Below are 26,095 nucleotides of genomic sequence, written 5' to 3'. Positions count from 1 at the left end.
ATTGTAAACAGCCCTGCGATTGGACGTGTATGATGTCTTACTTGTTGTGATTGGTCGCTATATCGGCAAATATAAATCACAACCAATCCGTGTTCGCCTTCCTAAACCCCTTTCTCGCGAATGGCGAATGTTATCGAGACTCGCGGCGAAGCTAAAGTGCATCAGATAGATGCGGCTCTGAAAAACACGTTTCGATGGGACTGGTTGGATAGAAAGCTGACGGTGTCCCCAGTAGGAAACAGTAAAGGGGAACCATTGTGTTTGTGTCGGATTTCGTGAAAAAGCTCGATGTCGCTGGTAAAGCTCTGTGTACAGTGTGTGACGATGTCATTCTATACGGATCGAGAGGATGGAAAGCTTTACAGAGTCACGCAACCTCGGTGAAACACCGAAAACAGACATTTCTACTGGAAAGTAACTACTCGATCTCAAGCGCCTTTCGACAGCCTGTGTAAAAACAAGAGGAGTTGGCTAAAAAGAGAGTGGAAAAAGACGGAGAGGACCAATAAGCTTTTAGCGCTTGCTAAAAAACTTAAAATGAAGAGAAAATAAAGTATTCTACCCCATGAAACTGTATATTGTTGTATAAACTGTAAATAGACATCCACTTTATATAATAAAATACATTCATAACCCATATATAGTAAACCGTGTGGGACTTCACTGTCACTGTATGAGGTAAGAATCAACAGCTTTTTATCACATTTACACAACACTTTATGAATACAAGTAATGAACAAATCTTAAATATGGCAGGGAATGTGTTTCCTTTTTTAGTTTTGATTTTGAGCAGCAAATTTGGAGTTACATATTGGTGCTCACCAGGAATGCATAATCAAAATTGCACAAATTTTCACTGTTCAAGTTTCAAATAGTGTGTAAATTCAATACACTTCATCTTCAGCATGTTTAGTGCCACTTTTGTAAGTAACCACGCCCCCGTCCAGGTCACGCCCACGTCCAGGCCTCGCCCCGTCCAGGCCACGCCCCTTTACGCTTTTTTTCATCACTCGCCATTGCCATCACAGAGTTATGTGTTGGATCGTCTCAGGTGCCTCATTGCACAACCTACACCTTGGGTCTCTTCTGCTGTGGTATATCTGGGCCTCAATGGCTCTGGTGCTCAGAGCCTGCTCCTGAGCAGCCAGGATGAGACCCTCAAACTAGATGAGTTGTTGCAACAGATCCCGGGAACAACATCGCACATCTTAGTCCACTTTTATGGAGCCCCAGACATGACAACCCCCCCTGTATTTATGTTACCAATTTGCTTTTTCAAAATTAGCATCCCACCGTTTACCTTCGTTTCATAGAATTTCTTCAATGCCCCACCTTGGGAGTTCAGTTAAAAGAACCCCAGAGCCATCCAGAGTTAGCACTACATCTCGTCTGACCCAGCCCCCCCCCGCCTTTGCACAGGGGAGAGCGGGTGAGCTCGGGTGAAGAGCGGACAGAATCAATCACCCCGCCCTCTGCCCGCTTGACTGTCAGACAGCTCCCACTTTGCGTTGCAGCTGGCAGCATGAGAGCAGTTCAGGGTTGAGGGGTCCTGTCCAAATTGTCTGGTGCAGCGAGCACTGGGGAAGTAGCAAAACATGGGCAAGGGAGTGATGTTGAGGGTGGGTGTGTGCCTAAGACCAAAGTATTCGGGCCACGTGCGCGCCACCATCGTCCCAAGCCTTGCCAGGCCATCCCGGTACTGGTCGCCGGGAACCATGGCTGGGAAGAGCACCTGGTCATAGGCCACCATTCCACGGGGCCGGGGTCACCGCGGAGGGGGATCGTGCAAGCCCTCTGCACACGCAGGATTCCCAGCCTGGACTACGCGGGTCCCACCTTGTACCCCTCAAAGAAGCACATGCAGTGGGGGTAGCGGGAAGGGCTCGTTGGTGAACTGGAACAGCAGGCCATTTCGGCACTGTGGCCCATATTGCCCCTTTGTCACATTTTTTTCGTATGTGTATGTGTGTGTGTGAAAGCCATTTTTTGTCCTTTAATAAAAAGCAGATACTTAAATTAAATTAAATCATAATTGTTCCTGTCCCCTTTGTCATGAGATCTTCGCACATGATGTCATATGTGAGACTGCACCGCTGCAGTAGTTGGTCGCTATTCCCGCCGTATTATTGTTCAATTAAGGTCGTCTCCAGTGCACAGTTAGCCAAAGACATAGTAGCGATTAATGCAGAAAACTCACGCAACTCATGTCTTATAATTTGATAGGTCTTGTCGACATAATCACAGAGGCCGATGATATTATGACTCCTGCGAGCTCGCTGACATTGCACTGTAGTCAGTGTCACACGAGTCTTATTCTTTTACTCAGCATTGAGTGTCACGTGGAGGGGAATTAGGATCCAGGAGCAGACATGACACAGAAGTTGAAAAGTATCAGTCTTTATCTATGAAAATACAAAGTACAGTATGAATGTTGACACTCTGGTAGAAATCTCGACGTACTGACAACCTGTCACTGAGTAATCTAGGTTTATATACTGGGAGACATCAATCCAATATGACAGACGAGAGATACAAAGCATAAAAGAGCCACAGCAACTGAGTGAAGTTGATCATCTTCGAATATTGATATTGTATTGATTGAGTGTGTCATTGTGCTTAACTGTTTTTGTGGTACAAATGTTAATGATTTACAACTATCACTGGATAATTCGAGGCAGGGGTGTCTTTCGTTTTTTGAGTGATGTGTGAGTGTGTGTGTGTGTGCATGTGTTTGTGTGTGTGTGTGTTGTATATACAGTATATTTGTATTAATTTGGTTATATGCAAAATAATTAAGAGTAAATTATCAATCAGGCCCATTGAGCAAACTCACGATTAGTGAGTTTTTAGAAATGGTATGCAATGTAACCATATTTGTGTTTTGTTCGTTTTTATATGCGTGGACATGCAGTCAGGGGCGGCAAGTGAGGCGGAGCCTCACTGGCACCATCTGGTGGACATTGTTTGCATGTGAAAAGTAAAAAAAAAAAAGTAATTTAAAACTTAAAACGACTATATCAAATCCTGTTCATTTTACTTGTATGGACTGTGCTTTCCATTGATTTTCTTTTTCCACCCAAAATTAAGGGTGCATCATGGATGGGAACAGCGCCCGGCCGGGGGGAGCTGAGGGGCACCATTTCCATGGTAAGGGGTCACCACCGAGAGTGATCTTGAGTGTGCGGCCCACCCGCAGGGTTGTCTGGGGCGGGCTGCGCTCCAACCTGCAGGCGAGCCGGGGAGAGTTCTCTTTTTTCCATGAAGGGTAGGGTGCCCTGGAAAAGGTCCGTCCTGAAAGGGGAGCCCCTTCTCTGGTAAAGCGTCGTGTTCGGTGAGCCTCCACTGACCCTTGAAAATCCGGGGAAGAGTGTTAAAATCAGCCTCTGGCATGTTAGAATAAGACAAGGAAAGTCGGCAGTTCAGAGCCGTAACTGAAGGACATTGGCTATCAGGGCAGGGGTGCGAAGCGGGGCTGGGCTCACACCGTAGTTTGGGTAACTGCTGCCACAGTCGAGTTTTAAGAATGGACAAAGGGGGGTTACTGATCTTTTCACAGAAGGTCATTCAAGGGAAAGAGTATGAAACAGAAATGGCTCAATCTGCTCTTAGCCCTCGGCACCTTCAGTGGCCTTTGGTCCTCAGACCTGAGGCACCGGGGGGGGGTGGGTAGGGATGGAGGAGGCCAGAGAGGTCAGCTGCGGCGAGACCATTTCAAGATTTGAAAACAAAAAGAAGTATCTTAAAAGGGACTCTGAATTGGGGTTATGCGCTCCCTCTTACAGGCTGCAGTTAGGAGGTGAGCAGCAGCATTTTGGTCCAACTGGAAACACTTGAGGGAGGACTGTCTACTCCAAAATGGTGCATTACAGTAATCTACCTGAGATGTAATGAAGGCATAGATTAATGTTGATAAGTGTTACCGAGAAAAGAAAGGTTTTTACCTTAGCCAGTTGCCTCAGATAAAAGAAGCTGGATTTAACAAGAGCACCGATTGGTTGCTCCAATTTAAAATCACTTTCCAATTCAAAACCCAAATTCGAGCATCTTGGCTTGAGACAATATGCTCAGGCAGGGGTCGGGAATTCCGTTTCTTTTAGAGCCATATCCTGCCTGTTTTAAATCCCTCCCTACTCCAACACACCTGATTCAATTGTTAATGATCGTTTGAGGCCTCTCCAGAGCTGATCATTTGAATCAGATGTGTCGGGAGGGATCCAAAACAGGCAGGATATGGCTCTTGAGGAACCAGAGTTCCCTACCCCTGTGCTAGGGGCCCCAGGTTAACAGGGTGGGATGTACAAGGGCCACTGGCAGAAAATATTGCAGTTTATGCTTCATTTTGAATGTTGATTTATCTTTGAACAATAGATAAATTACTGTGTGTTACTTTACCGCAGTTCTACGATTTACTTATGTATATGTATGTTTCATCAATTTTCTGTTGTTGTGAATGCATATATTTGTGTTCATTATTCCCTAAATATTGTTTTCTAACAAATTGTTTATTTGTCTCATAATGAATACATGTTATGTTCATTCAGGCTGTTTGTGTTATCAGTAATAATTACAAACTGCTCCTAAACAAGTCATGATCATTTTATTTATTGTGATGATAGTAGAAAGGATGGAAAGACCACCGTTTCTAAAAAAGGGTGTTTTTCAGGACTACTTAAAAAAAGGGAGAGTAAACTCACTTTTCCAGTTATCACTGCACCACTGAATTTTGGAAATCATTTCGTCTTCCACTTATTGAATGACATTAAAAGAATTTTTGGCCAGGGTTTCCCACAACTACAACACAATTACGATATGTTTGCGCACATAACATTTACAATACAAGTAATAATTCTACTGCAGGATTTACATGTCATCAGGGAATGGTGGATACAGAATCAGCCAAGTCACCTTTCCTACCTGACTCCTTGTGCAAGCACATTCCTTGCACACGCACGCATACGCGCGCACACACACACACACACACACACACACACACACACACACACACACACACACACACACACACGCACACACCAGACATAGCAAAATTAATTTGCTGAGAATGAAATGAATAGTTCTGTTCTGCCGTATGCAATTTATCATTCGGCAAAGGAGGAAAACATCAGTTCCGGAATCCGGCATGCTCACCAAATTTGAACCAAGGGAGAACAACTAGCTTTTATTTTGGAAACAGAACGATCGGTTCCTGTAAAAATGACGCCGGGACACTCAGGCATTAATTGACGCGACTCCGCTGACCGGATTTAAGTGTTTCCATATGGCCGGTTATTCGCTCACAGGATACGTGCATGCATTGCGGTTCTTATTTTGAACAAGACCTGGACGCTAACAGAGACAAAGAAGGAGAAGAGTGTGATACACATGCCAAATGACAGATTTATATGAGGAACCGAGTGGGCAGCGCACACAGAGCGGAGTTTGTTTTAATGTTGTCGTTTGATTAAATGGTCATCGATCATACGTTTTTTGACTTCATAAAAATGCACCTTGTGGAAATTTTGCTTTTACTGGCCTATCTGATGTATAGTAACTTCGCCAGCGACTTAAGTGACAGCGACTACTACGAATATGACGAGCAGATGCACGAGGAAGAGTCTGTAAGTTTGACAAAAACAAAGTACAGTACCTGCATATTTACCCATCATCTGTTGCACGTCCCAAATCTCCGCTCACTTGTGTTATTATTATTATTATTATTGTTATTATTATTTTGCAGAATACACGTGATCTAGTCTTTATTGTTTGGTTCTGTAATACTTTTCATGCAGTAATTGATGGTGGTGTATATCCAATTCATATGACTAATTTTACCTACTATACCAGCATTCAAATGGGAGATATAATTTAATGCACTGGTGCTGAAATTGGAGTCACCTATTGTATTTGATTTTTATTTATTTTTTAATCTTGAAGAATGCCAATGAGTATAGGGTTCAAACTGTTGGATACCTTTGCGTTTTACCAAAAAACAAACAAACAAACAAACAAAAAACTGAGTTTTGTCTTTTGATGCGATTATATAGAAAGTAATTCGTGGAAAAACACAAACATGACAAGTTAATTTGTTTTTTTTTTTTTTTACTTTTAGTGTATAACCTCATTAAAAAATAGACCTCTTCTAGGTTGTATGTGTTTTTACTTTTTAAGTATAATATATATCTTCATGGTATTTGTCATGTTTGTGCCTTAGCTAGTGTACAGACATAAGAAAGTATGCGGTTTCTAACCGTTTATTATTTGTATACAGACAATGAAACTAATATTGTGTGAAATCATAATTCTTCATCTGTCCTACTTCCCAATAAGGGGTGAATACCTATTTAAATAACTCTTCTGTAATGTGACGTCAGTCCAAAAGCTGAATTGAAAGAAGAGAGCAATTACGTTTTTCTAAGTGGAGGGATTAAGAACAAGTGTTTTTAAATTAGCCTGAGAAAAGAGCCAATGAACACTGATGTCACGGAAATCAAGTAAATGATACTAGTTGGAGAGGATTTAACAAAGAAGTCAATCCGGGGCCATTATATGGCAATTATTTGACTTTTTGTTCGCGCCCTGCCCTGAAAGCACTTGATTATTTGAAGGACTTCCAACCGGGCTACCATAAACGCATATTTTTCTTGGTAGAACGCCATTTTTATTAGAAGTACAAAAATGTTTTTGTGGGTTTGTGTTCATCAAACAATAACCGAAGCACATTCTTACTTCTCATTCAACAATTAATTACCTTTTGTTGCCGTTTTTCTAAGTCACTTTGGCACAATTCTCAGATCAAAAGTGAATTTTGCAAATGAGTAAGTGCATTTCTCAAAATAATTTGTACAATCATCAAAATATCATGGCTCCCCTGCAAAAGTCATGTTCCTGAACATGTCAGTGCCATCAGAACAACCTGTGTCATTGTCGACGAATAAGTGGAATTGCCGAGTCAAGTAGTCAATATAACAGTGGACTTTGGAGGGATTTTGTGATGTAAACTGCCGCTTGAGTTCTAAATGATGCAAAATCAGTGTCCTAAACTGAAAGTTACTGTCCACCTTCGTGTATGAAGAAGATTGATTGCGAGATTCACATTGTACTTTTCCTGTTTGCGCTGTCATTTTTTGACAAAGCAGCATAGCACAAAGAAAAAGTTAAAATGTGAACATGGGACAACCTCCTTCGGTAAAGATGTACATGAAACACTGTCGGAATTATAGTTCAGTCTTCTACTTCTTTTGGGGCACAAATTCTCAATAATTATTTTTAGTTGCTCTGTGCTAGGCGGCCTGGTGATCGACTAGTTAATGCGTCGGCCTCACAGTGCAGAGGTGCAGGGTTCAATTCCGGCTCCGGCCCTCCTGTGTAGAGTTTGTATGTTCTCCCTGTGCCGGCGCGGGTTTTCTTCGAGTACTCCCGCATTCCAAAAACATGTGTGGCAGGTTAATGGAACACTCTAAGTTGAGTATGAGCGCGAATGGTTGTTCGTCAATGTGTGCCCTGAGATTGGCTGGCAACCAGTTCGGCGTGTACCCTGCCTACTGTCCGAAGACAGCTGGGATAGACTCCAGCATGCCCCGTGACCCTTGTGAGGATAAAGCGGATCAGAAAATGGATGAATGGATGGATGGTCTGTGCTATTTCAGAAAATGGGTTCATCTTATGCTTGCAGTGTTTCCACAGTTACCTTGAAAAAGTACTGAGTTACAAACCCAATTCCAATGAATTTGTGATGTGTTAAACATAAATAAAAACACAATGCAATAATTTGGAACACATGTTCAAACTATGTTTAATTGAATACACTGCATCGGCAAGAGATTTAGTTTTCAACCTAATAAACTTTTATTGTTTTAACATCTAATCATTAACTTTTTTAAAATTTTATGGCTGCAACATATTCCAAAAAAAGCAGGAACATGGTCATGTTTACCACTGTGTTACATTGCCTTGTCTTTTAACAATATTTCATAAATGTTTGAGGCTTTGAAGGTGGAATTCTCCCCCATTCTTCTTTGTTGTACAGCTTCAGCTGTTCAACAGTCTTGGGTCTCCATTGTCGTATTTTACGCTTCATAATGCGCCATGCATTTTCAATGAGAGACAGGTCTGGAGTGCAGGCAGGCCAGTCTAGTACTCTTTTACAATGCAGCCGCGCTGTTGTATCATGTGCTGAATGTGATTTGGCATCGTCTTGCTGAAATAAACAGGGGTGTCCATGAAAAAGAAGTTGCTTGGGTGGCAGCATATTTCTCTCCAAACCTGTATGTACCTTTCACCATTAAAGGTGCCTTCACAGATGTGTAATTTAGCCACGGTATTGGAACCAACATCGCCCCATACCATCACAGGCGCTTGCTTTTGAACTTTGCGTCCATAACAGTCTGTGTTGTTCTTTTCCACTTTGGCCAAGATGGCACGATGTCCACAATTTCCCAAAACAATTTGAAATGTGGACTCGTCAGACCACAGAACACTTTTCCATTTTTCATCACTCCATCTTAAATGACCTCGGGCCCAGAGAAGCCGGCGGCATCACTGGGTGTTGTTGATACATGTTTTTTTCTTTGCATAGTTTTAAGTTGCACTTATGGATGTCGTGCCCAATTTTATTGACATTGTTTTTCTGAAGTGTTCCTGAGCCCATGTGGTGATATTCTTGACATATTGATGTCAGTTTTTGATGAAGTGCCGACTGAAGGAATCGAAAGTCATGGCCATTCACTGTTGGTATTTGTCCTTGCCATTTTCATGCAGTGACTTCTCGAGATTCTCCGAAGCTTTTGATGATATGTCAATTGTATGTTGAGAAACAATTTAGGGAAGCTCCTTTTTATACCCAATCATGGCACCCACCTGTTCCCAGTTAGCCTGTTCACCTGTATGCTGTTCCAAACAGTTGTTTGATGAGCATTCCTCAACTCGCTTTTCTTACCACATGTCCCAGCTATTTTGGAACGTGTTGCAGCTATAAAATTCTAAGTTAATGATTATTTGCTCAAAACAAATTTATCAGTTTGAACATTAAATATCTTGTCTTTGTTGTGTATTCCATGAAATATTAGTTGAAAATGATTTGCTAATTATTTTATTCTGTTTTTATTTATGTCCCAGCTTTACTGGAATTGGATTTGTACTTTTCTGATTATTTGCTTTGAATAAGCAACATTTTTTAAAAAAGTAACTAAGTTAGATCACAAGATACTTTAAGAGCTACATTCAGCAGATATCCACAACCAGCGTTCCCACTAAGCTGTGCTCAAGAGCAATTGCTCACTTCTCTCACCCTCTCAGTGCACACGGTGGCACTGGCGCGCACACTACATTTCTACACTCATTCGTTCATTTGCACACCAGTTTAATGTCCAAACAGGACATACCATTGCCACTTCCCTGACGGTTTCAGTAGCGTGACATAGGACGCACACTGAGTTGTTCTAATATAATGTAGTTTGAAGCAGTTGACACACATACTCACACTCACGACTGACGAGATGCTGGAAGCAACACTGTGACTGCTCCATTCAGGAATTCCAAACATGCCTTAAATGAGGCTCTTGACCAGACATTTGTGTGTTTTATTCAATGACATGTTTCCGTTATTTATGAGTAGTTAATGTGAGACCATATTTATACAGATTGTATTATACTTAAAATGACCTGTGTTCCAAAATAAAAGTAACAAACTTGGCCCGAGTTTATTCATGTGACATGTCTCTGTTCAAAGGTCTATACAGTAAATATTCCCATCCCCGGAATTCTATGAAAAGGAATATCCTTCACCCGGAACAAAAGCCTGTGCATTAACATTTTGACTACGATATTACATGTTACCGGAACTTATGTAAGCGGAAATTCCACTACCCGTGACCCGGATTGAGACGTCATGCCGCGGGAGCTTAAATACACGCAACGCCCACCCGATGCTACGGAACGACGACACCGAGACACATTTTCATTTCGCGTTTTTCGATCATCAGATTCGAAACGACGACGTGTAAGTGAGCTTTTATTGGCGTGCGTTTTACTGTAATTGTGAATCATTTTGACTTTATTCACTTAACGTCCTGTAGAACGCGGCACTAGCTTAAAAGCAGCACCCACTCGACACGACCGAACAGACTGTTCGCTTCGCCGTTTACATTCATCAGATTCGAAACGAAGACGTGTAAGTGACTTTTTATTGGCGTGCGTTTGACTGCAATTGCGAAAGATTTTAACTTTATTCACTTATGTCGTGTAGATCATGGCATCGAAACGTAGAAGAACTGTAATGACTGGAGCGGAGCGAGTGAAATGCATCCGTTTGAGCAAGGCAGGACACAAAGTTAAAAGCATCCAGCAGACACTTGGAGTCGGAAAGACGCAAATCTACGAAACTTTAAAAAACAAGGCATCGATTCAACTCCTGATGACAAGCCACCATCCAGCGCGGAAGCAATGCAAATGGCAACAAATCCATCAGTATGCACAAGAATTACCAGACATCGGTGATCAACGGGACAGTTACTTGCAACTAGCAACAAAACTGTATGACACGCAGGCAAACATTGTCATAAACCAAAGAATCCATCCAACCAAACAATCCAAAATAGACACACTTTTTTTCCCAAGACAGAAAAAAATAAACATTAAAATACTGTACATATTTTACTGTTGTGATTTTTTTTTGGGATACACCTGTATTGCAGTTTTTGTTATATAAAGTTTTTGGACAGTATATTTTTGTATTTTATTGATTGTGTTGTGACACGTGCATTTTTGTCAACATACTTGCAGGTTCATAAAGGACATGTACCATGCTCATTTCCCAAATGAGGAATTTCTGTTATCAGGACAAATTGGACAGCGCAAACACGAGTCCGCACTAGAGAATATTTACTGTACTGTAGTGGTTTTATTTATTTATTTATTTATTTTTGTAATACACCTACATCATGTAGCTTATGATCTCAGGTTTTTGGACTGGTGTGATACTGATTTGGCCGCCATGTGCATTGCTTTTGTGACTCACCATGGTCCAAGGAATGCTGATGGAGTTTGTGTGAATGCTAAAATGCATGGAAAATTAGAGGAAACATTGCTGACAACCCTGCTTGACATAAGAATGAAACCTGGTGTTGCGACTTAATTGGAAGTGCGTTTTTATCAGTGACATTTAAGAACAGGCTTTGTTTTTAATAAAAAAAAAGAAAAAAAAAGAAAAATAATTATAAGTCAAAACGTTGTCTTACCAGTAATTTAAAGAAGTAATGAGTCTTTTTCAGCAAACATTTTTTTTCTTTAAGTAGTGTTTTTGACGCTTGGTGTTGTATATTGGTGCCCAGGTGAAAATGTACGGCCCCCCCCGCCCACCAAGTAGGTTAGTTAACAAATGTCAACACACTTTTAATTTCTTTTCTTTTTTTTCCTCAGAATATTAATGTTTCAAACATGTAAAATTACACAGTCACAATTGAACACTGATAAGTCTACTGTAAAAGTCCTACTGGTTAGGGACAAAAGTTGTGCAAATCAAACAATTATGAAAAGCAACAACAACAAATGCAACATGCACAGCATTATAATAATCAGAATTATAATAAAATGACAATTCACATCTAAATCTTCCGCAAATGTCCTCCTAACTGGGGGAAAAAGGAAAAGTCATACAAAACCTCCCCACCCACCGTAAGCACTAATGACTACACTCCCATTGACAATGAAGTGCAATATAATGAACTAAATCTGTGCAGTATTGTTTGATTTGAAAAAAAAAAGGTACAATCCTATTCTACCTTTATCGAAGTACATGATGATGTCACAAGCAAGAAAGTGTTCTTTGGTTTTGAACTTCTCCAACGTGTCAATACCTTAGTCCAGTCTACATATGTCTATTTATACCAGGGGTGTCAAACTCATTTCACATAGTGGGCCAAATACGGCCTCGGTAGATGTCAAGTGGGCCGGACCATGAAAATAAAACCATACTTTGCTATAAATAACCAAAACAATATGTCTTTCCTTTGTTTTGGTATAAAGAAGCACAAGAACATTAGGAAAATGTTGAAATTTAATGAACATATCTTTTACAAAACATTTCAGGGAGCACCTTACATTTCCTTCGACAAATGTGCAATTTACTTTTATCATTCACAAATATGCATTGCAACTGATCCCACTGATTGTACAAACTTTAACAAGTAATTGGTATTGAAAAATATAGAGATGCACTTTAAGATTAAACGAGATTTATAAAGAAAGGAAGTTTTAAACCATTTACACGTACATATAAAATCTAAATGTAATCCCTGCCTACACCTTACAAACTCAGGAGAGTGCTATTAAATGTGTAAATGTCAGAGTGCTATTGATAGCGTCTGCTGCCATGGGTCTGTCTCAGTGACAGACTGAGGCTGCTGTTGTCTTCTTCTCTGATCAAAACAGTGCCCCCTTGCGGATACTCAATGAATTGCACCTTATTAAAAATATTAATTCTGTGTCTTTTATGCATTTTTTTTCACTTTTAAATTATCCTGTGGGCCTGATTGAACCTCCTTGCGGGCCGGTTCCGGCCCGCGGGCCGTATGTTTGACACCCCTGATTTATACGATACAAACCTATTTTGTTGATATTATTTGGATGTGTGGGGTATTGTTAATTTTGCGTACACACAAATGCAGCTTCTGAGACACAACAACAGTTGTTTTTCTCTTGCCTCACCCTTTTACGAACTCTTCAGGCATGGCCAGTCAACCCACATTAAATCCAACTAGTATATTAGCATCCAGACTGTAATTTAATTTAATTTCTCTAACATTTTAACACAAACTGCCAAATTCATCACCACCACATGTAACCATAATTTAACTGCGCTTTACACCACGAAAAACAACACTTAAACGACTGTATTATACCACGTCTTCTGTTACATCAAAGCATGCTGGGGAAGTCCATCCCCTCGATTCCTGAAAACAGCACAATCTTCGTTTAATTGTGCAATGTAAAGCCTCAATGACACAAACTACAAATCCCATAATTCAGCCCAACAGCTGCTTTACCGAACCACAGTCTTCCCTGCAGACTGTTGACATGCGGCTCTAACGCCATCTGTCTTTGGTAGCACAGTGTCACTGACATTGCAGGGTTGGGGGCAATTGCTTGGGCACTCTTCACCCCCAAATGAATTACTGTGCATTTTCTGCCACCATCCCCAGTGTGGTATTGTCATGCCAAACTTTATACGTAGTCCAATCAAAGTATAAATTTCAGCAATTAAAAAGATAAAAGACAATCAAATCAAAATAAAAATGAGGAAAAACAAAGTTGATCATTTGCACATAGTAACTTCCTGTCACGTCCATCTGATGGCCACTCTCAAACACTCTCTCATACACACACACACACACACACACACACACACACACACACACACACACACACACACACACACACACACACCGAACACCAGGGCGGTCCTGGGTAAATTTACCCTGAGCACTCGCTCTCCCCCATCTCCCATCCCCTACCACCAACACAACAATACTGTATATAATTAGGACCCTAGCAGGGACCGCTGCAAGTCCCTATTGTTTTCGTAGAAATTATTATTTGGGCCTGAGCAGCTAGTTTACATTGTTTTATTACATATAATCTTTCATACACAGATGTGATTAGAACAAAATAAAATCAAGATCATTAATTAACATTCAGGCGGCCCGGTGGTCCAGTGGTTAGCGCGTCAACCTCACAGTGCAGAGGTACCGGGTTCAAATCCAGCTCTGGCCTCCCTGTGTGGAGATTGCATGTTCTCCCCGGGCCTGCGTGGGTTTTCTCCGGGTACTCCGGTTTCCTCCCACATTTCAAAAAAATGCATGACAGGGTGATTGAACACTTTAAATTGTACCTTGGTGTGAGTGTGAGCCCTGTGATTGGATGGCACCCGGGTGTACCCTGTTGTCAGAGATTTTCTCGGACAAAGTTAAAGAAATGACTCGGCACACAGGAAAATTGTCTTCAATATCGGCGGGAGCGGATCTCTGAGAGCGAACGACGGTTTAGTTGCTCCGATGATCACACACTCGAGCTCCCTTCCCACCAATTCAGACTTTTATTGTAACATACAAGGAAAACACTGCCCCCGATATTTGCATACCGCACCCCCGGTCCGGCCCCTCGGTAGTGATTGGTTACCTGTTTGTAAACTTTAAGTACGTCGGCGCCTTTTCTGTCTGGTCTACATCGAATTAACATGTTGCAGACTTTGCAGATGGCCAATGTCGCCTGGGCGCGATGGGTGTTCTCAACTCGTCTTTTGTTGTTCAACCGCTGTTCCCGAATTATTCATTCCCCTTTTGTGACCGAGTTTCGCCCTCTCCCCTGTGATCGGCCACCTGCATTGACGTGCTAATTGTGGACTTCAACAGCCCTCCGGCCAGGTGGCCGGCACCTTTGTGCACAGGCATTTGGGGGTGCCGGATATGCACCCAAACGTTTAGATGTGCCCAAATTAAATGAAACTAAATATGATACAATTTTGCTCATAGATTCCTCTAACACCTGTCTACTGCGCGGAGACAGCTGGGATAGGCTCCAGCACGCCCCGCGACCCTTGTGAGGATGAAGCAGTTCGGAAAATGAATGGATGGATAATTAACATTCAGTACAGTATATGAATTGCAGATACTTGAAAAATCCCTGAAGAGAGCAAAGAAGGACATCTTAAATGGACCCCCCCCCAAAAAAAAGAATACCTGAGCCTCTTCGCAAAGAGTTTGTAGCAGAAGCAGAAAAAGCTTTTGTTTTTCTCACACTAGATTGAGGGTCAGCAACCCGCGTCTCCGGAGCCGCATGCGGCTCTTTAGCGCCGCCCTAGTGGCTCCCTGGAGCCACTGGAGCTTTTTCAAAAATGTTTAAAATTGAAAAAGATGGGAGAGGGAAATATATTTTTTTGTTTTAATTTGGTTTCTGTAAAAGGAAAAACATGACACAGACATTCTAAACGTTTTCTAATGCTGTAAAAATGTATAAAATGAATATTAAATTTGATGAATTGCGTCATAGCCTGCGACACAGGTTTGTATTTGCAGGACGGAATTTCAGTCAGCTGGTTGGTTTCAGTCAGATGATTGTACAAAAAAACAGCATTTCTTGTACAATTCACCAAGGGTACTGGCAAAGAATGGGAATCTGAAGGGCCAAGAGAAGCATTTTTAAACAGTACACGTGAACTATGAGAGTTAATACGCTGCAGAAGTGCGTCCCATGCCTCGTTCATCTTAGTGGCCGTTATGGCTGTTGCTCATTATGGCATGTGTGTGTAAGTGCGTGCGTATGCGCATTTGCGGTAACCGGTCAATCGTGGGATGTTGGTTGATGGAAAAGTAGATCTTCCGTGACGGAACTAACAGATGCACTGCAGGGAAAAACAAAGCAAAACAAAACAAAACAAAGCTTTTAATCATGAAGGCTCATTGTGTATTTGTATCCAACTCAGTCATTTTGATAGTAAGCTAATATAGCTAATATAGATACATACGGCATGTGTCGACTTCATTATAGGGCTTATATATAGCTATTATATGTAATATAATCTGTGGAACAAGCTTGAAACGGATCTGAAAATGAGTAAATCGCTGGACGAGTTCAAAAACAAATTTAAAAGATTAGTACAAACAAACTACAAAAATCAAAGTTAAGAAGATAAATTCGACATACTTATAAAATATAGTAATATAACGGTCTGTTCTTGTTTTGGATTTTGATCAACTCATTAAATATATTCAAGAAATGCAGTATTTATAATGAATATGAGACAATTGCTATAAAAAGGAGAATGAATAATTATATACATGTATATATGTAGGTGTGTGTATATGTATATGTGTGTGTGTGTATATATATATATGTGTGTGTGTGTATGTGTATTTACTTTTTATTTTTATTTCTCCTTTTGTAATTTTGTTTGCCTTTTGTCAATTGTTGTTGTATTGTATGTTCAATAAACAATTAACTAACTATGATATATTTTTTGCGGCTCCAGACATATTTGTTTTTTGTTTTTTCGGTCCGATATGGCTCTCTCAACATTTTGGGTTGCCGACCCCTGCCCTAAGCGTTCTGGCAATAATTCAGCTGGATATTGACCAATACAGAAATATCTTTGTGCTCTGTGATGGATATTATTGTATATATTGCCAGCTGTTAAAGATCATTTTGTTTGCACAAATGCAGTAGACACTACAATGTGTGAGCTGCAATTACGGTAAAGTCAATATTTAACACTGTTCTCCATCTATACACAATATAGTGTATATAAGCAATCCAAAAATATTTAATGAATATCTAGAACAGGGGTGCCCAAACTTTTTGGAACGAAGATCGACTTTTCGATCAACCAACCTCCCGGGATCGCTCCTTACCGCGCACGTGCACGCGCACGCGCATGCACACACACAAACACGCACGCACGCATGCACGCGTGCGCGCACGCCATGATGAGAAACAGCCTGACACGGAGGCATGCGATGCACTTTTGCAGCCTGTTGACTATCATAGCTCACGTACCGTTTTAAAGTGCTTCCCTGGGCCCTCTAGATTCCTATTCTTTGCCCGTGCCCTCGGTGAATTGTACACGAAGCAAACTCTGAATGAGAATAATGACGATCAAAGATGTTGCACAACAGCTCTGATCACAAGCTGCAATTGCAGACTGCTGAGCGCTAACAACTTCCGGTTACGTAGGTCACACGCCACCGTCGGTTAAAGATTTACCTGCTTTATTTTACTCTATTTTTTTAAAATATTTTTATGTGAAAATGAGACTGATAGGATGATTAGGGTGCAGTGTACATTAACACAAAAATATATTACTAACATGTACAAAGACACATATGGTTGTTTGTTTTTTTTGTCTCCTCTACACCCCTCGGATCTACTTGGGACCAGTCCACGATCTACCGGTCGATCAGGATCGACGTAATGGGCACCCCTGATCTAGAATATCTGATCAAATTGTGACTTTGTCTTGGTATAAAGAGATCTGATTTATATATATTCTCAAGGAAAGTGTTGTTTTCTTATGGTTTCAGGACTCTTCACTCCCGGAGCCAGACATGGAAGAGAGGTTGCGCTCAGCTTCCAGTGTTGATGAATTGATGAGTCTTATCTACCCATTCTACTGGGCTGCTCTCAAGTGTAAATCTAAATTACCCTTTGCTTCTGTGTCCAAACTGTCTCACCACCTGGAGCCGTTAATAGAAACAGATCAGACAAACTTTGCGGCTGCCTACCTCAACTTGGATGTTCTGAAAAGTAGGTTTGATTTCTGTTGGGGTTTTTTTCCCTCTGGATTCACTCTCACTTTACAAAGCCAATTCCAATAACGTAGGGACATTGTGTTAAACATAAAAACAAAATTCAATTATTTGTAAATCATGTTCAAAAGACATTTGATTGAATACACTGCTAAGACAAGATATTTAATGTTTACAGTGATAAACTTTGTTTTGCGCAAATAACCATAAACTTTGAATTTTATGGCTGCAACCCGTTCTAAAAAACTGAGACAGGGTCATATTTACCACTGCGTTAGATCACTTTTTTTTAATTTAATTTTATTTTTTATAAGCTACATTCAATAAAGGTTTGGGAACTGAGGACAATAATGCTGAAGCTTTGTGGGTGGAATTCCTTCCCATTCTTGCTTCAGCTGTTCAACAGTCCGGGGTCTCCGTATTTTGCATCATGCACCACACATTTTCAATGGGAGACAGGTCTGTATTGCAGGCAGGCCAGTCTAGTAACCGCATTCTTACTACGAAGCCACACTGTTGTAACGTGGAGAATGTGGTTTGGCATTGTCTTGCTGAAATAAGCAGGGGTGTCCATGAAAAAGATGTTTCTTGCATGGCAGCTTGTTTCTCCGAAACCTGTGTGGACCCTTCACCTTCACAGATGTGTAAATTATCTATGCCATTGGCGCTAACACAGCCCCGTACCATCACAGATACCGGTTTTTAAACTTTCTGTCCGTAACAGTCCGAATGGTTCTTTTCCTCTTTGGCCCGGAGGACACGACGTCCACCATATCCCAAAACAATTTGAAATGTGGACTCATCAGACAACAGAACACTTTTCCACTTTGCATCAATCCATCTTAGATGAGCTCGGTCCAAAGGAACCGGTGGCATTTCTGGGTTTTGTTGATAAATGGCTCTTGCTTTGCATCATAGAATTTTAAGTTGCATTTATGGCTGCAGCGCTGAACTGTATTTAGTGATGCAGTATTGGTTTTCTGAAGTGGTCCTGAGCCCACAAAGTTTTTTTTAAATTTTTTTTTTTAATGCATTGGCGCCTGAGGGATCGAATGCCACTAGCATTCGATATTCAATATTTCTCCAGATGGAACGTTTGAGGATATGATGGATCATAAATTATGACATTTGTAAATTCCTTGCAGTTGTGCATTGTGAACATTGTCTTTAAACTGTTGGGCTATTTTGTTGCGCAGTTGTTCACAAAGAGTTGAACCTCGCCCCATCTTGGCTTGTGATTGACTGATCAGTACAGGGAAACTCCTTTTATACAATCATGGCACCCACCTGTTCCCAGTAAGCCTGTTCACTTGTGGGATGTGAGAAAAAGATGTTTGATGAGTATTCCTCAACTTTCTTTTTTTAAATTTTTATTTTATTTTATTAATTTATTTTTTTGCCACCTGTCCCAACTTGTTTCAAACGTGTTGCAGCCATACAATCCTAAATTAATGATGATTTGTTTTAACATTTAACAAATGTCCCAACTTCATTGGAATTGGGATTATACTAATATAGACATTTCTCTACCATTGACATCAAATGTATGTGGCAATCATTTTGGTGGGAGAGAGCGGTTGATCCCTGCATGTTCACAGTTTGGATTTCATGAATTCACCTCTTTGCGGAATGTAATTGCTGAAACCCCTGCAAATTTCCCCAGTGTGGGACAAATGAAGGTTGTCTTATCTTATCTTATCTTTTATCTTATCTGTGCGGGCTTTTGCTTTTTACTGACCCAATCCTGATTTTTTTCCCCCCAGAATTTTTTGTCATTGCAAATGTAAGGTAGAGTTGATTACTCACAGATTTTTGCTATTTGCGGCTGGGGCCAGTTTTTATCTCCTCCAAATAGCGGGGGTCCATTGTATTTTAATTACACTTATTTCCCCTTTCAGGGACAGCGGTTACCACAATGGACAGCTTATCATGCTATCAGATTACAAAGCACATGAAAGGGTTAAACTCATTTAATAGCTCTCTAGCTAACTCAGGGGTCGGCAACCCAAAATGTTGAAAGAACCATATTGGACTAAAAAAAAAGAAAAACAAATGTGTCTGGAGCCGCAACAAATTAAAAGCCTCAGAAAGAAAGCAACACACGCTGTATGCATCTATATGAGCTATATTAGCCTACTATCAAAATGACTAAGTTGGCTACAAATACACAATGAGCCGTCCCTATTAAACTTTTTTTTTCCCTGCAGTGCATCGTGCAGAGCAGGGGGGGCTCAACCTTTTTTGACCAAAGCTCTATTTTTCGATCAACCAACCTCCCGCGATTGACCTGTGACCGCACACGCACGCAAACGCACGCACTTATGCACGCATGCCATAATGAACAACAGCTATAACGGCGGCTAAGATGAACGAGGCACGGGACGCACTTTTGCAGCATGTTAACTTTCGTAGCTGACATGAACCGTTTTAAAATGCTTCTCTCGGTCCTTCAGATTGCCATTCTTTGCCAGTTCCTTCTGTGAATTGGACATGAAACACCGTTTCTTCTTACAACAGCCATCTGCCTGGCATCCCGCTCTGCTAATAAAAAACTTGTGTCGCAGGCTATGACACAAATCTTTGTTGACAGAAATGTTGAAATGGAATATCTATTCGAAATATTTTTACAGCATTGGAAAATGTTAAGAATGACAACTGAACAAGCAGCGACTCCAACTGTCAAGCTGTCCAAATGGGAACCCCGATGAAGCGAGAGCGAGAGACAAACCAGCAAAATAAATAAACACAAATGACTCGAGTGAGCATGTAGAATTCAAACATGTGACACCCAGAACAGTAGGTGCAGAAGTAGTAAAGGAAAATGTCAAAACTCTCGATCCAATATGCGACACCCAGAGCACTTTCACAGAATCAAAACAAAAAGGTTACATAACTATCCATGCAATGTCTGAAGTGAGTCACAGAAGTAGAAATTAGATGTGCTGACTATGAAAACATCAATAATTTAAAAACACTGAAAAAAAAACCCCAATCACAAACTTCCTTCTGTAATTTCCATCACTGAATTAATAAAAGTCACAGAGAAGGATAAAAGAAAAAAAAAACAACTGTCAAAACAAACAAAATCCCATATTGAAGTAATTCTCAGCTCTCCACCACGCAACAAGCTGGCACACTTTACCAGTGTCGGGCATAATGGTGTTCCAATTTTGCAGTTACTAACAGTGTTCATCTTTGAATAATAGTCTCATTTGATTCATCACTTCGCGTATTTCATTGCCATTGCTTTTAGCGATGATGTCATATGCCACAGTACGATTAAGGAGCATGAGGTCAACGTTTCAGAAATGCATCAGTTTTTAAATTACCTTCGCAGAAAAACATTGTCAACATTCTTTTCATTCACGCAATTGAACTGAGATCCATGGTTGGGGAGTCATTGTTTGTTGTGTGGACCTTCGTCATGGTTTCACAAAGTGGAATGCATTTCGTGACCAAACTCTTACTTCAATACATTCATGATTAGGGCAGGAAAATATTGTGACAAATGAATAGATTTTTGTGTAATGGTGCTGATTTGTATTCATAAGCCATCGATCTCAGGAATGCATCCTAGTGTATCAATACAGAGAGGACAACCCAATTGCCAAATTTTTCTTGCTTTTTTTTTTTTTAATATATTTAAGTCCTCATTTGTCTGTCTTAGTTTTGCACTTAAATGCAGTGTGTGAATATTACAGTACTTATTTTCTAGACTCTTTTTTTTTTATTTTTATTTTTTTTTATAAATCTCTCTATGTGGCAAATTGCAATCTCTTCTGTACAAATAAACACTAGCTGTTCTAAAATATTTCGTTTAATTATACAATGAGCTATTACAAACATATACACAATGCAGCAGGGGTGGGCATTTCCAGTCCTGGGGGGGCCACTATCCTGCATATTTTCCATCTCTCCCTGTTGCAACACAGCTGATTCAAATGATCAGATCATCAGCAAGCTCTGCGGAAGCCTGATATTGAACCTGTTCATTTGAATCAAATGTTTTGCAACATGGAGGGATGGAAAGCATGCAGGATAGCGGCCCTCCAGGACTGGAATTGCCCACCCCTGCAATAGAGAGAACAGTAAAAAAATACCAAGAGCAACAAATTACAAGCCAGTAACCTATTACTTTTTGGAGAGAGTAATTTGTAAATATAACTAATTACTTTATTACAGTAACATGCCCAATCCTGCGCCGGATTCTTTTAGCTTTCGTGCGATTCACAGCAAAATACCACAAGGTGGCAAGTTGCTGATCACGGCAAAATAACCAGTCACTCATCTCTTTTTGCTCTTAACGCGATGAATTCTTTTGAGATTTTCATTTAGAGTGAAGTCTATATATATATATATATATATATATATATATCTTGATATCTATTTATTGATATCTATGCACCGATGGCCCCATGCCTGAAATGTAAATGTTTTGTTTCCTTTTTCATCAACCCCTGTCACATTTCAAGATGTGCTAACCAGTCAACCACCGACCAATTTTATGTAAATGTATGTACACTTAAGCTTAATAGTACTTTTTGGTAGTTTGTATTTTTTTTTAATGTAAACATGTAAATGTAGCTTAATAGTATTTTTCCTGAATGTATTGTTATTTTTATTTATTTTAATTCTTATTCTTTTAGGGCAGTGTTTCTCAAATAGTAGGGCACGCCCCGAGGCTCCGTCAAGGGGGGCGCGTCTGACCTCGGGGAACATGCTTTTTTATTTTTTTTACTGTCCTAAACTACTTTAGGGGGCAGTGGCGCTCTCATTAGCAGAGTTTGCGCAGGGAGCATTCTCAGGGAGGAAATATGACGAGGCGTATGTTGCGCTTGGCTTCAATGTGACTGCGGTGGCAGACGAGGAAAGATCGAAGTGCTTACTGTGTCTAAAAATGTTGGTTGGGGACAGCATGAAGCCAAATAAATTAAGGCGTCACTTAAAGACATTACACCCCAATCACGCTGATAAGCTGCTTGAGTTTTTTCAGCGAAAACGTGCCGAATATTGCCAACAATCATGCCGCTTTGTGACTGCTACTTAAGTAAACTAAAATACAGGTCCCGGCTACACATTGAGCAGGAGCCGAGAGTTACTGTGTCCTGCTTCAAACCTCGCTTCGAAAAGCTGCGCATTGCAAAACGTGCTCATTGTAGTCATTAATCCAGACATCATCTTTAATTTAAAAAAAAAAAAAAAAAAAGCACAAATTCTTTTTTATATTTTTGTTTTGCTGGTTAAAGTTTAGTTTTAATATTGTGCTTCTGAAATAATGTTGGTGATTAGTTTGAATGCATTATTAGTTATTGATTTTATGTAATTTTAGTTTTCAGTATCGTATGGTTTGACATGGTCAGTCAAAAAATATTTATTGTTAAAGGGGGGGGGGGGGCGAGATGTTTTCCTCTTCCTTGCGGGGGCATGACATAAAATAATTGAGAACCACTGTTTTAGGGTGACATTTACATCTGTAGTCATGACTGCAGATGAAAAATAGCTTTGCGGCTAACTCTGTCATATTGCCTGCAATGTTTAATATGTACTGTCGCTGATAAAAATGAATAAGGAAAGATAGACCTAGATGTCATATTTTAGTGAGTATGACATACTGTATGTCAGATTTCACGATAACACGTAATTTGAGGTTTTTTTTTTTTTTTTTTAAGTCTGTCATAATTGTTTGGGTGATATTACTTAAAGCTCCCTAGTTGTGTCACGTAGCGAGGTGGTGGTGGACCCCAAAAAGCAGGCAGGAGCAGGGTGTACTTGAAAGATTGTATTAAAACTCAGAAAACTAAATCCAAAACAAACAAAGTCCAAAGTATCAAACAAAACACATGACTGAAGATAAAACATACCACTGACCAAAACAAACATGACAGCAAACAAACATGACAATAGCACAAAGCAACAGCAACAAACAAACATGACAGTGGCAAAGAGCAACAATGACCCGACAAGGATTGCTCGGGCTGGGAGTCCTTTTAAAGCCACTAATTACCTAATGACCAACAGGTGTGCAGCTGCAGGGAGAGCCCTACAGTGCCACCTGTTGGTCCCAAACCGAATCATGACAAGTTGTTGTCACCGGTTGGTCTATTTTTGTGACCGAAATGAAGATCAGATAACATTTCATGACCAATCTATGTAGAAATCCAGTTAATTCCATAGGATGAACATCTTGTGCTTTTTTGAAACAAATACCACATGTTTCTCCCCTTGAGAAAATGAAGGAAACCCTGACTGGTGATTAATAGAGACCATTGCAACAGTCAGGATGAGAAAAAAAAAACTGTCCTGGTTCTAGAAATAATCCTCATCTGATAGAAGAGAGAACTTTGTATTGTTTTATATGTTTAGCTTATTTAGGACCACAAGAGCTTTGGTGCATGGGACTCTAAATAAATGACCTTGGGTTGATTCCCTAAAAAAATGGCCTTGGTTGTGTTCCCTTGGAATTAAAAAAAAAAAAAAAAAAATGGGACATCCGTTTTGGTCACCTCATGTACAGTAATATGCAATGCAGTTCCACACCGCTGCAAACTACAACTTCAGGAACACCTTAAGGAGGAGAAAAGTGAGGAGAATGATAAAGACTGATGGAGAAACTTGATGTTTGAGTGGGGCCTGACACCCTAGAGGCGCGTATTGATGAACCTTGGATATTCTGTGTGCAGGTGTAGAGTCAGAGTGGAGAAAGACTCAGTGCAGACCCAGGGAAGTGTGTGTCGACGTGGGCAGGGAGTTTGGTGTACCCACCAACATCTTCTATAAACCACCATGTGTGTCCGTCTACAGATGTGGAGGATGTTGCCACTCTGAAGACAAGCAATGCAGGAATATTTCAACTGGTTACCTCAGCAAAACTGTAAGCTCATGCCTCTTTTCTCAATTGTCACTATTCTTGTGAGGCTGCTACTGTATCATCTCATTTATGGTATCACATAATCTATCAAATCCATCATGCATCAATTCGTTTGGTGTTCATGGCTAAAAACTGTTATTTAAAAAGAAAAAAAAAACAACCTTATCCCGATGAAACAGTTTACTGAGTGACTGCCACACACTACTATTGACTACATTTGGTCTGATTGCAGTCGTGCTGCATGCTGCTTATTGCTATATCTATTGTGCTTATTTTCATTTGTAAATTATACACGAGCGTAATTGTAGTTATGTACTTTTGATGTAGTTTCAGAACGCTCCCAGCTGGCCACCATCTTGCAATTTGAAATTTGATCCACATTTTCAGAAAAATGTGCTTAAAAACACACTTTTTTTGAGACACTGCCAAAGTCGGTACAGAGGAAACACGATGATGAACATTGACCTGGAATAACAAACATACAGTAAACTATGACAATGTCTTGAAAATAGGTCAACAACAATTAACTGGAAAATTGAGTGGCAAATACATCGGAGTACCATTGCCAAAGAACACAATTTTAGCAGGAACCACTGTGCTTTGATACTCCAGTTAATGACAGGGACAGACCATTTTTATCTGTGATCATCTAAGTGACTTCAACACAATCATTGTCTGAGGGTTCCATTGAAATTCCATATGTTCGTGCTACAACATTTCACAGTAATCTCTCTGGTGCCAAGGTCCTTCAAAAGAAACACAGCTTTAGCAACTTTATTCCATTTTGTCACACATGACTCATGTTCAAACTAAAGTGTCACCAAGCATTGCAGTTTTAGAAAGTGAAGCAGGCCCTGGATTTCAAAATATTCCACATTCTCTACTTCTCACTGGTCCTTACATATGTGACTTGTAGTTTGAGAGGTCTGGCATCATAATTACACAAGTGCACTATAGTCACTAATCACTGCAAAAAAAGGACAATATGGATCATCCATAGGGCAAGATGTAGTGATCACACCAGTCCACCTTTCTTACAGTCAAAGCAAATAACATTAAAAATATCTTGTGGAACTGTATATCTTAAGAGTATCTTTGTTTTCAAAATTAAGGGCATACGAACAATGCAACAGAATTTTTTTTTGTGGTCATACTATGAAATAGTTTGAGTGGTGGAATAAAACAGTGTATATGTCAGGCTCTGCTGCAAACGGTAAGGATGGAATACCACAAACATAGACAAGGATAAGTGACAACAAGAGATTTATTACAGAAAAACCGCAATACCGACAGTACAACAAAAGTTGCTAGCAACAAAGAGTCAGGATAAAACAAAATAAACAAATTGCTATTTTTTTTTGTGGTCATACTATGAAATAGTTTGAGTGGTGGAATAAAACAGTGTATATGTCAGGCTCTGCTGCAAACGGTAAGGATGGAATACCACAAACATAGACAAGGATAAGTGACAACAAGAGATTTATTACAGAAAAACCGCAATACCGACAGTACAACAAAAGTTGCTAGCAACAAAGAGTCAGGATAAAACAAAATAAACAAATTGCTTGCAAATCGCAAGGTAAATAAATAACGAAAAATCACTTTCAACAAAATGGCACATGAGAATAAAATATGAGGACTAGAAAACTATGAAACATCAACGTCTAGAGCAGAGGTGGGCAAATCTTTGGCTCGGGAGCCACATCCATCCATCCATCCATCCATCCATCCATCCATCCATCCATTTTCCACCGCTTATCCGGGGTCGGGTCGCGGGGGCAGCAGCTTTAGGAGGGAAGCCCAGACTTCCCTCTCCCCAGTCACTTCTTCGAGCTCTTCCTGGCGGATCCCGAGGCGTTCCAAGGCCAGCTGGGTGACATAGTCTCTCCAGCGTGTCCTTGGTCGTCCCCGGGGGCTCCTGCCCGTGGGACATGCC

General features: G+C 40.4%; 1 protein-coding gene across 5 annotated transcripts in view; it reads left to right on the top strand.

The window, feature by feature from the left end:
* Window positions 1-5,142: 5,142 nt before the first annotated feature.
* vegfc (vascular endothelial growth factor c) overlaps window positions 5,143-26,095 on the top strand; it is a 48,127-nt gene continuing 27,174 nt past the window's right edge. For 2 of the 5 annotated variants that reach the window (XM_019879795.1, XM_019879793.1), the window contains exons 1-3: window positions 5,148-5,615; window positions 17,067-17,289; window positions 23,972-24,162. In XM_019879795.1, the coding sequence (XP_019735354.1) occupies window positions 5,463-5,615; window positions 17,067-17,289; window positions 23,972-24,162 (567 nt within the window). In that variant the 5' untranslated portion in view covers window positions 5,148-5,462. Of the gene's footprint in view, window positions 5,616-17,066; window positions 17,290-23,971; window positions 24,163-26,095 lie in introns of all 5 variants that reach the window. The other 3 variants (XM_019879791.1, XM_019879792.1, XM_019879794.1) reach the window with 2 other exon arrangements.

This window comes from Hippocampus comes, unplaced genomic scaffold (assembly GCF_001891065.2).
Source record: "Hippocampus comes isolate QL1 unplaced genomic scaffold, H_comes_QL1_v1.1 scaffold158, whole genome shotgun sequence".
NCBI lineage: Eukaryota > Metazoa > Chordata > Actinopteri > Syngnathiformes > Syngnathidae > Hippocampus > Hippocampus comes.
Note: the sequence above shows the minus strand (reverse complement) of the source record. Positions and strands in the feature narration are given on the sequence as shown.